At 43.1% G+C, this 13,411-nt stretch overlaps 2 protein-coding genes across 5 annotated transcripts in view; both read right to left on the reverse strand.

Moving 5' to 3' along the window:
• Nucleotides 1-13,411, reverse strand: part of pla2g6 (phospholipase A2, group VI (cytosolic, calcium-independent)) — a 196,481-nt gene that overhangs the window by 130,069 nt on the left and 53,001 nt on the right. The window lies entirely within an intron of this gene.
• tmem184ba (transmembrane protein 184ba) overlaps nt 1-13,411 on the reverse strand; it is a 51,649-nt gene that overhangs the window by 16,176 nt on the left and 22,062 nt on the right. For all 3 annotated transcript variants that reach the window (XM_041237878.1, XM_041237877.1, XM_041237876.1), the window contains exons 2-3: nt 11,443-11,670; nt 5,988-6,153 (exon numbers count right to left, since the gene is read on the reverse strand). In XM_041237878.1, the coding sequence (XP_041093812.1) occupies nt 5,988-6,153; nt 11,443-11,670 (394 nt within the window). The remainder of the gene's footprint in view (nt 1-5,987; nt 6,154-11,442; nt 11,671-13,411) is intronic.

The raw sequence follows: 13,411 nt of genomic DNA on the forward strand, positions 1-13,411 counted from the left end.
ATACCTAAGAGCCCTTTTATTAAAAGTTGTGTAACTCAGCCTGCGTTTTTCTCCAGTGATATGAAGTGAATGCCTTTGTGAATTCACCCAACCCATGATGTAACACTCTCATCCATGAGCCCAAACGCTGTGCCCGGACAGCAGAGCCAAACCCGCATTAGCACAAGTTCATGAAGGAAAAAACAGGGAATTCCTGCTTCCTACAGTGCCTTGCCCAATGCAGTTAACTACGGTCCTGTGAACTGAACAGAACTAAACCCTGTAAAGAACCCCCTGCAGTGCAGTGTGGCAAGGCGCTGCCCACTCCTCTTCTCTGTTGTGCATCACACCGATGTCTGCCCTCGGAGGCAAGGCTGAGACCATGGACTCATTTCTACACGGGTCTGCCAGGAGGTGAAGCAATGACAGAGGTCACAATTCTGCTAATTGTGCTCTTGTTACACAGGTCTCAAATGTGCAGTTTCTAAAGAAGCATGTTTTAGGTGCCAGGTTAAAGATATCTCTTTTTCCAAACTATGCTTTTGGATAGTATTGCACTTCCATCAATGTATTTTTTTTTCTGTCATTAACCAATCACCTACTCCCTGTACTGACTGACATGCTTTCAGGCAGTAACATGGCACAGACACACTCAGGTGAAATGACTGACCTAGGAAGTGCAAGTGTAACAGATTTCCTGAGAGCGATGTGTGGAAACTGAGAACTTTCTATGACCCAATGGAATACGACATACTGGGCCACATTTCCAAAGTGTTTCCTCCATTCTTGAATGAAATCCTATCTGGAGGGGAGAAATTCGTTTATTAATGTTACAAAATGAAAAACAAAACACACTTGACAGTGCTTATGAGATCCTAACATACATCACTTACAGTAGTTGTTGATTCAAAACAATTGGATTGAATTTAAAACTTGATAAATGCTTGGAAAATATGGCCAGTTGTGGTTGGTATACATGTTTGCTATAAGCACATTCTAACCCTCTGTACTTAATGGAAATGAAAACTAGAGCTAGCACTTTATTGTCAGTATGATACTTTTGAAAGGGTGTTTACTTTGTTGGTCCTGCCTTCGTCTGCATGCAGTGTTTGGATTATGTACAAAATGGCAAAACCATTCCTTTTTTCCCCCCGACAAATAAAGCATTCAGGAGTGACGCAGAGGCTACTGTTTGCCGATTCCCTGCTGCTCACCTAGATCTATGTTTAACGCAGTTATTCAACTCGTTATGATTAATGGAAATACATTCTTAGCCTGCATATAAGAATTGCCCAATTATTTTTATTTGGCCTCCTGAGAATCCCTCATCGTGGATTCTGTTGCTGTGTGTGTGTGTGTGTGTGTGCACAGCTGCAATGGCCCTGCCACTCTGTGCATGTTTGTGCGTGCGTTGCAGAGCCTGCATTGTTCTCTACACAGGAGTCTGTCAGCCCCAGTCTGCTCAGCTATTTGCATAGCCAGGCGTAGAGAAGGTAGAGGGCCTCTCTGTTCTCCTCTCCACTTCCACGGACACAGAGGAGCGCCCCCATTGTCATGGCACAAAACCTCTGGTTAAACAGAGGGAGGTCCGTGGCTCTGAACTGCTTACATTGTATGGAAGGCAATTTGTGCAGCTGAACCTGTTTGGTGTCAAGGCCTGGTCACACGGGAGCCTTATCCACAGCAGCAAGAGGAACATATTTGTTGCTTGCGTGTTGTCTTGCAGTTTGAGGAGGTCACACGAGAGACAAGCTGGCAACACCCAGGCAATAACGCAATGCAACCCAATCATAATGCACGCTTTTGTCACGAGACGTAAACATGCTGTGAAAGAAGACTACAATATAACAATGTACTAATTACATTAATAAATCTCTAGTTCCTTCTTACTTAAATAGAACGGTGTACATGTGTAGAATTACTTAGTATGTCTGCATATTTAATATGCCAAACATAATAAATATATCAGTATTTATCACCCTAAACAATGTTTTCAATACTTTTAATTCTAGGTTTTTAAGAGCAAGAAGGCAGACCTGAGATTTAATTTTTTACCTTATTTGCTGTTAAAATGAAAGATGTTATGATAGGGAGTTAATGCAGGAATGACAGGCGTACTGCACACAAGTCATAGCTTAAATGTGTTACTGTAATCATGGACATTAACATTTGCTTATCCACACACATGCTGTATTGCACATCTATACCTACATATAATTAAACTGAATGAAATGCAGGAATCGGGATGTATCACATGCACTGTCTGTCTGACTATGGTCTTATTCTTATAATCATGAGACACTACCATCAGATATGATTGACTGCTATTGAAAATGTTGCCCTCTCCTCGTCTGAAAAATAGAACATTGTCCTACGTGGGAGACGCGTCGCAGTGGTGTCACCGGGGTCATCACGAGGGCACACCTGTCATTCCCCATTGCTGTCGACAAAAAAGTCACCTGTGTGACCAGGTCTTAAGAGTGAAAATGAGAAGAAACTCTTATACCATGAGCCTAGGGTTCCCAAACTGTCTGTCTCAGGACCCCAATGAGAGGCATCCTGACTGAGGACCCCCACCTGACATTTAGATTGTGATCCCTTTAGTGAGAGAAGCTGTTCATTTCGATTGGGGTCTCCTTAGTGAGAGAGGCTGTTCATTTCGATTGGGGTCTCTCTAGTGAGAGAAGCTGTTCATTTCGATTGGGGTCTCTCTAGTGAGAGAGGCTGTTCATGAGAGAGGCTGTTCATTTTTTTTGGGGTCTCTCTAGTGAGAGAGGCTGTTCATTTCGATTGGGGTCTCTTTAGTGAGAGAGGCTGTTCATTTGTACCTGTAGGAGTGCTACTGCTTTCAATGCTGTCTAACTACGAATGCAACACAAATGTGCCTGTGAAGATTAGTGGGAACACTGGTTTATTTTATTTATTAATGTAGGGGGAAGAAAATATATCAAGAACTTACACTGAAAAATCATATATCAAAATCATGAAGTTGTAACTATAAAAAGTGCATTAATATACTGTAATTTCCTATTGTGATCTCCTTGCAATCACTCCCTCTCGTTTTATAATGGTACATACTGTCAGTGCAGGCAGCAGCTGATGCCAGTGTTAGATTTGAAATAACCCCCAGCACCTCACAGCTCGTGTAAATGATCCCTGGTCTGGGGAGCCCTGCTTTGTCAGGGTCATGTGGGGGAGAATGTTTGCATGTGCTCCAGGCCCCCCGAAACCACCCCCACCGTCCCCAGTTTGGGAACATCAACCATAAGACATAGGGTCAACTGGACATATTAATATATACCAAACAGACAGGGTTAGAAACAGCACAGTTTCCTGATGAAACAGCATCTCGCCTGGATGTTTTTTTAGTTCTAGACTGGGCACTTTTTGTATAGTGGCTGGTTGAATCTGAACAGGAGTCAGTTCCAATTGAGTCCACTGTACCTTCTTTACCTGGCCTTTCCCTGGTGTGGGGCATGTTCTCCTGGGATATTTTGGGTCCCCAGATTAACCTGAAAGGCTAAACGAATGCCTTCAAAATCAACAAACAATTCTGCACACTAAAGTCTGTGCTGCAGCTTACACTGCGCACCCATGAGCAGATTCTCTCCTCCTAATATCCTGCTCTCCCGAACCATGCGGAAGTCACAACAAGGGCAGCAGCAGTGACAGAAGGCTACCATTAAACTCATTTGTCTTCTGTAAAATCCCCTTCCTAGGAGACGGCTCATTGGCTGTTGCTAGGCAACAAGCATCCCACCCTCAGAAATCCTATTAGGCCTCACCACAAAAAACAACAAAACAAAAGATGGCCCACGAGTCTCTTATAAAAGCAACAGCTGCCTCCTGTTGACGCTGGTATAGAGGGAGGAAGGCTGTACACCTAGTAATAACTCTCGAGAAAAAACTGGGTTTTGTTCTCTTTTTAATCACTTTATAAATGGGTGAGCCTGGAATAGGGTTGTATAGGTCTAATACAGACTATAAAGACACAAGCCAGAAATGTTACTGCAGTGTCAGTTTGCTAAAAACTAGCTGGCTGTTTCTCTGAAGACATGGCTAAGAGTTCTACAGATCTGAGTTAGGTGTATATTTCGAATTCTTTTATTAACCAGAACTCTTGAGATATACATCTCATTTTCATATACTGTTTACCAGGCTTTCAAAATAATTTTACCCTGTATTCCAAAACACTCATTTACAAGGTTAAAAAAAAACACATTTCAGTTTCCCAAGGGTATATTGATTTGTAACCTGCATGTCAGTGAAAGTCTTCATGCACAGGAAGCTGTCTTACACACTGTTACATACATGGCTATGGTACAGTATAGCTGCTGTTCTACACGACGAGGTCAGACAGGGTTACTGTCTGCTTACACCTGGACTGGGTGGAAATCCGCTTCATCGCACAGCACCCTGGACTACATTATAAAAACAGAGTTCAATATGAAATTGAACTGCACAGCTAATTGTAATGTGACAGCATTGCCATCGATAAATACTTTTCAGATGACTCACATCCTTATGAAGGCCTACTACACAGTAAAGACATTTCAGATGGCTGTATCACTTCAATATCAGGGTCTACTATATACTCTAAATTACAAGGCTTCATAATAATGAATATACTGTTCTATAATGTAGATTATTTATTTCTAGTTATATCCTGGGGGACAGCAGCTACACAAACACACGTTATGTCAACACATCATACAGACAACAACAAGCATGTCAATGCACCTGTTAGTGACATCAGCATCGCCAATTCAGGGACACTGTGAAAATAGGCAGGCTTTAACTAGGCTCTGAAATCTGCAGCCGTTTTTAAAACAGGGAGGGAATTCTACTAGCAAAAGAACCAATTAATTTACTAAAATTAAAAACCATGAGCTTTATGGATATGGAACAGTCTGTGCCGTCTAATCGGGACACTGATAAACCGGGATTGCTGCTTAAATGGGACAGAACTCTGGGAGACGGTTCTTCCCAATGCTATTTATGTCGTTCAATTGGGACGTCACTTCATTTAATTGGAATACAGTATTTTCAAATGAAGGAAGATCGCTTTTCAGAGCACAGTGCAGGGAGTACGAGTCTCCTGTGGTTTCCGTTGCAAAGAAAGTGGGCGCGTCATCATGTAGAAATAAATAAAAACAGCAATTCATTTTGTTTAGGAATAAAAAACACTGACTTGTATTTTAAATGATGTTTTTAACATTTAAAAGCATACTGTGATTCAATTTAATTTTTTTTTTTTTCATTAAGATACAAGCAAGTGTGACTAAGGTCATCTCAACTGCCGTTCATTTCACTGAGACAGACACTTATTCTGGATATTCTTCCTTCTCCCGAGGAGTCTGATAAAGCTGTATTAAATATCTAGCAGCCCAAAGGGTGCGTTTTCACATTCAAAGAAATTGGATCCAATTTCTTCCATCCACTTTGACTGCGAAGACAGCTCTTCCATGCAGACACAAACTCTCTGAAGAACACTGAAAATGCTTTTCTTTGAAGAAACATCACGTTGTGATTGGCTGACAGGCAGCGACATATTCAGCTTGTTGTTGACATAGCCATCAGCAATTTAATATGTCATACACTGCTTAACAAGTACATTTGATCCAACTTATATGGCCATGAAAACTGAGAAAAGTTAATACAGGGAGATCAGTGAAGAGTACAAAGCGCTTCCATGACCATGCCCTGCCCTTCCCTTCCCAGCAGTCCCTGACCGTGCCCTTCCCTTCCCTTCCCGGCAGTCCCTGACTGGTCCTTTCCCTGCCCTTCGTAGCAGTCCCTGACCGTGCCCTGCCCTTCCCGGCGGTCCCTGACCGTGCCGTGCCCTGCCCTTCCCGGCGGTCCCTGACCGTGCCGTGCCCTGCCCTTCCCGGCGGTCCCTGACCGTGCCCTGCCCTGCCCTTCCCGGCGGTCCCTGACCGTGCCCTGCCCTTCCCGGCGGTCCCTGACCGTGCCCTGCCCTTCCCGGCGGTCCCTGACCGTGCCCTTACCTTCGTAGCAGTCCCTGACCGTGTCGAAGTAGACGTAGTACTGGTCATTGGTGAAGAAGAGCAGACTGAGCCAGGAGTCGAAGGCGTAGATGGGAACGATGAAGAGAATCCTCACGATGTATCTCTGCTCGTTCGGGGAGTTGTAGTAGCGCAGGTGCATGTAGATCTGCAGAGACACACAGGGGAGACGAGTTCATAACCAGCTTCAGAATAAAACCTGCAGAACCACGAGGACACCAGCTTCAATATACCTGCACAACCTGGAAGACCGAGTAGTTGTATTTTGTAACCCTGCTGTATATTACAAACAAGTATGTCAGTAACATATATGCCCACCACTGCGGTATATTCAAAATGAATATATCAACAGCATCACAGAACAGTTTAGGAAAATTAATGTTGAAAGGTCGACCAGGGTGTCCTCTGCTCACTGTGCACCAGCGACCCCTGTAGTTTGGCCAGGCACCTGTGGGCTTGCCTGTTAGCTGCCCTGGAGCTGCGTTGTCCTCCCACGCTGTAGCTCCTGGGCGGCTGCATGGTGAATCCGCAGTGTGTAAAGAAGCGGGCGGCTGACGGCACGCGCCTCGGAGGACAGCGTGTGTTTGTCTTCGCCGCTCCCAAGTCAACGCAGGGGTGGTAGCGCTGAGCTGAGCCTAAATAATAATCTGAGCTTTCAAATTGGAAGAAAATAACAAAAATAATTGGCCACGACTAAATTTTAAAAATCTTAAAAAATAAAATAAATAAAAATAAGAGCCGGGCAGGGACCCTGCGCACCGCAAGCAAGCGTCTCAACCACTGTGCAAGAGAGCCGGGCAGGGACCCTGCGCACCGCAAGCGAGCGTCTCAACCACTGTGCAAGAGAGCCAGGCAGGGACCCTGCGCACCGCAAGCGAGCGTCTCAAGCACTGTGCAAGAGAGCCGGGCAGGGACCCTGTGCACCGCAAGCGAGCGTCTCAACCACTGTGCAAGAGAGCCAGGCAGGGACCCTGCGCACCGCAAGCGAGCGTCTCAAGCACTGTGCAAGAGAGCCGGGCAGGGACCCTGCGCACCGCAAGCGAGCGTCTCAACCACTGTGCAAGAGAGCCGGGCTCCTCTGAACGTGTGTAGGTTTTAGAACTTTTAGCCTCATCTCATCCACAGAATCCAGAACGTCACAAAACACTGCCCGTTACACGAGCACTCTGCTTCATCAGAAGCCAGACGTTTTTGGTTTGCAAGTTTGTTCACACCACTACTCAAGACAACGGCAAACGCCTCCACTTTCATTGAAGCTGTAATTTTGTGAACTAAACAGCAAACAAACCTTCAGAAGAAACAAGGGCATGGGATATGGATTCTAAACTTAAGCTCTGAGGTGAAAAAGAAAAGGAGATCTCTTTTTATCGTTTTGTTTTTGGTATAGTGATTTAACGTTTATCAGAGCCTGGCTGTACTGTGTAACCATATAAACTAGAACCACCCTGACCCTTCCCCTCCATCAAGACCCCTAATCAACATGCTGCTGACTCGTACCAGCAGGAAATCACCTCCGATCTCCCTGGTCTGGTTTACTCCACAGCACAGCACAGCCTCGGATTAATGCAGGTTAATCACAGTATTCTGTGCTAGATGGATCAGCGCTTCTCACACACAGCTGAATGCACCTTATCTGTAGGGCTGGGAGGCAGTACATACATGTTTTAAGCAACATAGGAACATTTCTTATTCTGCAATCAGGTTTTGAGTTTGGTTCAATTTCTGCAGCCTAAAAATCCTTAGCAAACTGGAGCAGTACCAGTGTATATTCTTGGTCTTTTTAACCCTTTGCGGTCCTATGTCGTGTGAGCAATAGAGCTAGGAGCTGCACCACAGAGAATGATGGACACAAACAAAGAGATAGCTGCTTCCGCATCCAGCGCTCAAAGAATATCACAGACATTTGCAGGGCTTTTTGAGATGTTATGGTAATAAAATAATGACTTGGATCCCATTATTGAGGAGTTTGGTGATAAAATCGAGTGATCAGGAGAGGATTTATCAGTACGCACGTCTACAAAGAGGTATGTGATAAATACAGCAAACAAGGGATGGGGCTTGGCTGGAGATGCAGTACTGATGTCGTTTTGCCACGCAATGCGTTTTAAACCTGTTTTACTCTGGGGGGGGAAAAAAAAATCTTTTAAAACAGCGCGTGTAAAATAAACAGCGCGTGTGAAAATAAATTGGACCTGAAACGCCTGACAAGCACTGAATAAATGGACTGCAAAGGGTTAATGTTACAATTGCATGATAAAAATCATTAGAATTTTATTGCATCACATTATGAAACCACTCCTACTGCATAGCGGTTTCATCCATTCCAGGTTTTAAAATTAGTCTGATCAGCCCCAGTGTGTATGTAACACGCTCAAGTGCGTCTTACTAAACTCCTAGTAAAACCATGAATGGCTCAAACCGCTGTGCAGTGGGAGTCTTATTTTCATCCATGCACAATGACACTCTTTCTAACTTGGGGTCATGAACATCATCAAGTTCTGTAATACACAGTGTTTGCAGTGGGTGTAGAGTCCAGTTGTTTTTGCGCCTGTGAATATGACTGACATCTCCATTTCCCTGCTACACGCCCATATGAGACATACACGCCGCTGCTTAGCAACCCAGCCTCTGATGTCACAGCTTGCACAGGTGGCACTTGTTGCTAGGCAATGGCACTAGGTTAACCCCATCTCCATTCACCTCCAGGCAGCTTTGTGCACTGTTGTTTTGAGTAAAATGTGACATCTAAACAGGTGCAGCTCATTATCCCTGTGTGGAGTGACACTGGAATGCATTAAACAGTTAACCAAGGCTTTCACATCCTTGGTCTTGCCAAAGCACTAGAGACAAAAGACTTCAACAAAGTTGTGCCTAACTAAGCTTCATTACAACTGAATAAGCCTGCTTCCATATATCCACAGCTCCACAACTGGGTAAGCACTTCTCTAATGCAAGTGTGACAAAGCAGACAGTCTTTATAGACCACATGCGCTCAATAGATCAATTAAAACAATATTCAGAGAAAAAAAGCACTTTACAGAGCGGTTAAAGGGGATCAAAAACAAAGTACACAGAGAGAGTACACGGAACTGCAAACGCAGGTCACAAAAGAAGTTAGAAAGGCCAAGAGATAGAAACGAACATTGCTAAGGGGGCTAAAACCAATTCCAAAATGTTTTTCCAATATTACAACAGCAAGAGAACATTCAAAGAGGAGGTTAAATGGCTAAGAGATACAAATGGCAAAATCATAGATGAAGAAAAAATAGCAAATATATTAAATTATTACTTTTCACAAGTTTTTACAAAGGAAGATACGACAACATGCCCCAAATGTCATTCAGTTCCTATCCGGTTTTAAATAACTTTAGCAGAAGTGTTAAAGGGACTAGCAGCTCTTAAAAAAAACAAATCCCCTGGACTGGATGAGATCTCCCAGTAGTACTCGAAGAAATGAAAGAAGTAATTTACAAACCGCTAACCAAGATCATGCAACAGTCTCTTAACACAGGGGTTGTACTGACAGACTGGAAAATTGCAAACGTAATACCGATCCACAAAAAGGGAAACAAAACTGAACCAGGTAACTACAGACCAGTAAGCCTGACTTCTATTATATGCAAACTTATGGAAACTATAATAAGATCCAAAATGGAAAATTACCTATATGGTAAAAGGGTCCTGGGAGACAAGCATATGACATGGTTTATTTAGATTTCCAGAAAGCTTTTGACAAAGTCCTTCATAAAAGATTAATTCTCAAACTGAACGCAGTAAGGATTCAAGGAAATGCATGTACATGGATTAGGGAGAAAGTACTGATTAGAGGAAAAACCTCAGAATGGAGTGTGGTAACCAGCGGTGTACCACAGGGATCAGTATTAGGTCCTCTGTTATTCTTAATCTACATTAATGATTTAGATTCTGGTATAGTAAGCAAACTTGTTAAATTTGCAGACGACACAAAAGTAGGAGGAGTGGCAAACACTGTTGCAGCAGCAAAGGTCATTCAAAATGATCTAGACAAGATTCAGAACTGGGCAGACACATGGCAAATGACATTTAATAGAGAAAAGTGTAAGGTACTGCACGCAGGAAATAAAAATGTGCATTATAAATATCATATGGGAGATACTGAAATCGGAGAAGGAATCTATGAAAAAGACCTAGGAGTTTTTGTTGACTCAGAAATGTCTTAATCTAGACAATGTGGGGAAGCTATAAAAAAGGCTAACAAGATGCTTGGATACATTGTGAAAAGTGTTGAATTTAAATCAAGGGAAGTAATGTTAAAACTGTACAATGCACTAATAAGACCTCATCTTGAATATTGTGTGCAGTTCTGGTCACCTCACTATAAAAAAGATATTGCTGCTCTAGAAAGAGTGCAAAGAAGAGTGACCAGAATTATTCCAGGCTTAAAAGGCATGTCATATGCAGACAGGCTAAAAGAATTGAATCTGTTCAGTCTTGAACAAAGAAGACTACGTGGCGACCTAATTCAAGCATTCAAAATTCTAAAAGGTATTGACAGTGTCGACCCAAGGGACTTTTTCAGCCTGAAAAAAGAAATGAGGATGAGGGGTCACAAATGGAGATTAGACAAAGGGGCATTCAGAACAGAAAATAGGAGGCACTTTTTTACACAGAGAATTGTGAGGGTCTGGAATCAACTCCCCAGTAATGTTGTTGAAGCTGACACCCTGGGATCCTTCAAGAAGCTGCTTGATGAGATTTTGGGATCAATAAGCTACTAACAACCAAACGAGCAAGATGGGCCGAATGGCCTCCTCTCGTTTGTAAACTTTATGTTCTTATGTTTTTATGTTCTTCCACAGAGTACTTTTTTGCTCTTGTCTTGATAAAATTGGCCGCAGACATAGCAAAATGCGTCTGCCGGATGCTTGCAGCCTCTTGATGCCATCTCAGAAAAAGGCAGATCTGTATCCACTTAGGCAGCTGGAACTAAACTGAACTGGTGGGCTTAAGGCCCCTGTATTTATACTACTATTTATATTACTGGAAAGTTCTAGAAGTTACTCCAAGTTTACTCAGCACTGAATCTATCTGGAATGTTCTGGAAAATAGGTAAATTTCAAAATATCACTGTCCTGGTCACAAAAGCAAAGTTTGCGGGGAATAATAGCCATTTTCTATACTTTAGAGGCATAAGCAATTAGGAAATAACACTTACTACCCAGGAACCAAAAAAAAATAAATACATTTGTTACACAGTGTAATAATAATAATTTTTATATAGCACCTTTCATAGTGGACCACCATCACAAAGCGCTTTACAAGGTACGAGACTAGATGGTTAGCGCTCCTTTAAAAGGAATACCAGTGATATTATGCAAAGCAAAGATGGTCCTGAGCGCTATCTATATGTGAATGTGTGCGGCGTGCCAGTCTGCAGCGTGCTGGACAGTGTCTGTACCTGCTGGCAGGTGAGGAGCAGTGCTGTCCACACGAAGAAGCCGGAGATGGCCTGTGCCGAGGTGGTCATGAGGAAGAAGGGCTCCCCCAGCGGGGTGACGGGCTCCTCAGGGATCCATGACATGTTGGGGCTGGTCGGGGTGGCCGTGGAGTGAGGGCCAGGGGCAACCTCCCCCACAGAGGAGCCAGGGACCACCAGGGGAACATCTCTCCTCCAAAGCCTGCTCATCTGAGAAGAGAGAGAGAGAAAGACAGACAGAGAGGAGAGAATTAGGCTTCAACCACAACAAGGGGTTTGATTCTTTCATGTCTAAGATTATGCACTTATTACCTTTAAAGTTGTTTCAAACTACATTCCAGTTTCCCTTCTTGGAGGCTTCATTTGGTTGCTACGACACCTTTCAAATATGTTAACCCCTTGACTGCCATCCCGTTCTGTTATTTTGTCCTTTAAGGTCTGACAGTTAATGCATTTCTTTTTACACAGACATGTATTTTGATTGACACCTGACTAATTGTCAAAGTGATTCACCTGTGTACAGCTGTGTTTCATGAGTTAATCACGTCAATATCTCCTGTCCGTTCAGGATACTTGTTTCCGTATGGAGCCGGGTTTCATTGTGAACAACGCAGGCCCTGTGCCAGCATGAGCTGCTGTGTATAAAAATCACTTCACAATCCCACCACCGCTACTAAATACAAGCAGGTATTTTTATCAATTTCTTTCAATTTTACAGAGAGTCGCTACATTCCTGATTATCCTTACTTTTGCTATACAGTTCTCGTTGTTCACGACTTTGATTGGTAAAGTCATCTATCAATCCAATTGGGTAGACACTGAGCGTGAACCAGCAGCTGCAATAGTCAAACCAGTGAAACTAATAACGAGAGAGGCGAAAACCAGGGATTCACAGTCACAAAACCAACGACTGGAGATGATACATGTGCTCTCATTTACTGTGCATGGTGCTGGCACTGTGTTATATGAATTAGTCCAGCTCATTCCCTCAACCATTTTTCGCTGATCAGCGCAGATTGTTTACTCTGAAAATCCCCGCCCAGTCTGAAGCGAGCTCTGCGATGAGCTGACAGGACAGACTGAGCACCAGTGAGCTGACTGCAGCGCTCAGGGGAATCCCTGCAACAAACTACCAGCACTTCACAAGTGAATAACACAAGCAACGTTAACTGAAGGAAGCAATTACATTTTAAAAACACAGTAGAAAATCCTCTCTTTGCATTACTCTACCTGGTACAGTCAAGTGGTTACAAGTAGCCACGAATTCAAATGTCATGGAAATGCTTTTACATGTTTGCATATAAAAGACTACAGTGGCGCTGAAGTGCAAAACACAACAACTTTTATCATGTTTGAATTTTAATAATGTTTTTATTAGTCCTTACATTAGTAAATAGTGTGTGAAATAAACAAATACAAAAGCATTATTAAAATTCAAACAAGTGATTTACCATGGTTAGTTTCCAAGTGCTTCCGCCCACATCACCGCATCAGTGATTGACATATTGTTCCTCCAATCAGTGACGTGGTACACTTTTGCCTCACATCTCCCCTCCCTTTCCGGTTTAGAGAGTGTCATTTTGTTTTCTCATTTGTTGTTGTGTTTTGCACTTCAGGGCCGTTTTCTAATTTGCTATGTTGTTTTCGAATGTTGTTGTTGTGTGTTTTGCACTTCAGGGCCACCGTAAAAGACCCTGATATAAACAATCATTCAGGAAGTAATGCAAGGTCCCTCGAGTCATGGAATAACACGTTTTTATACATGTACATCTAAGCAGAACCCATTTTTGGGCGTCTTAGCACTGGTAACATTATCAACTGTCCCTTGTCTTTGTGCTAAAGAGTTTCGTTTCTTGAGTTTATTTTGTTATTGGAAATATGCAGATTTTCAGCACAACACTGCAGCAGAAGAAAGCCTACACTTCCATTCTCATGGTACCACACGGATGGG

Source organism: Polyodon spathula, chromosome 46, assembly GCF_017654505.1.
Source record: "Polyodon spathula isolate WHYD16114869_AA chromosome 46, ASM1765450v1, whole genome shotgun sequence".
NCBI classification, from domain to species: domain Eukaryota; kingdom Metazoa; phylum Chordata; class Actinopteri; order Acipenseriformes; family Polyodontidae; genus Polyodon; species Polyodon spathula.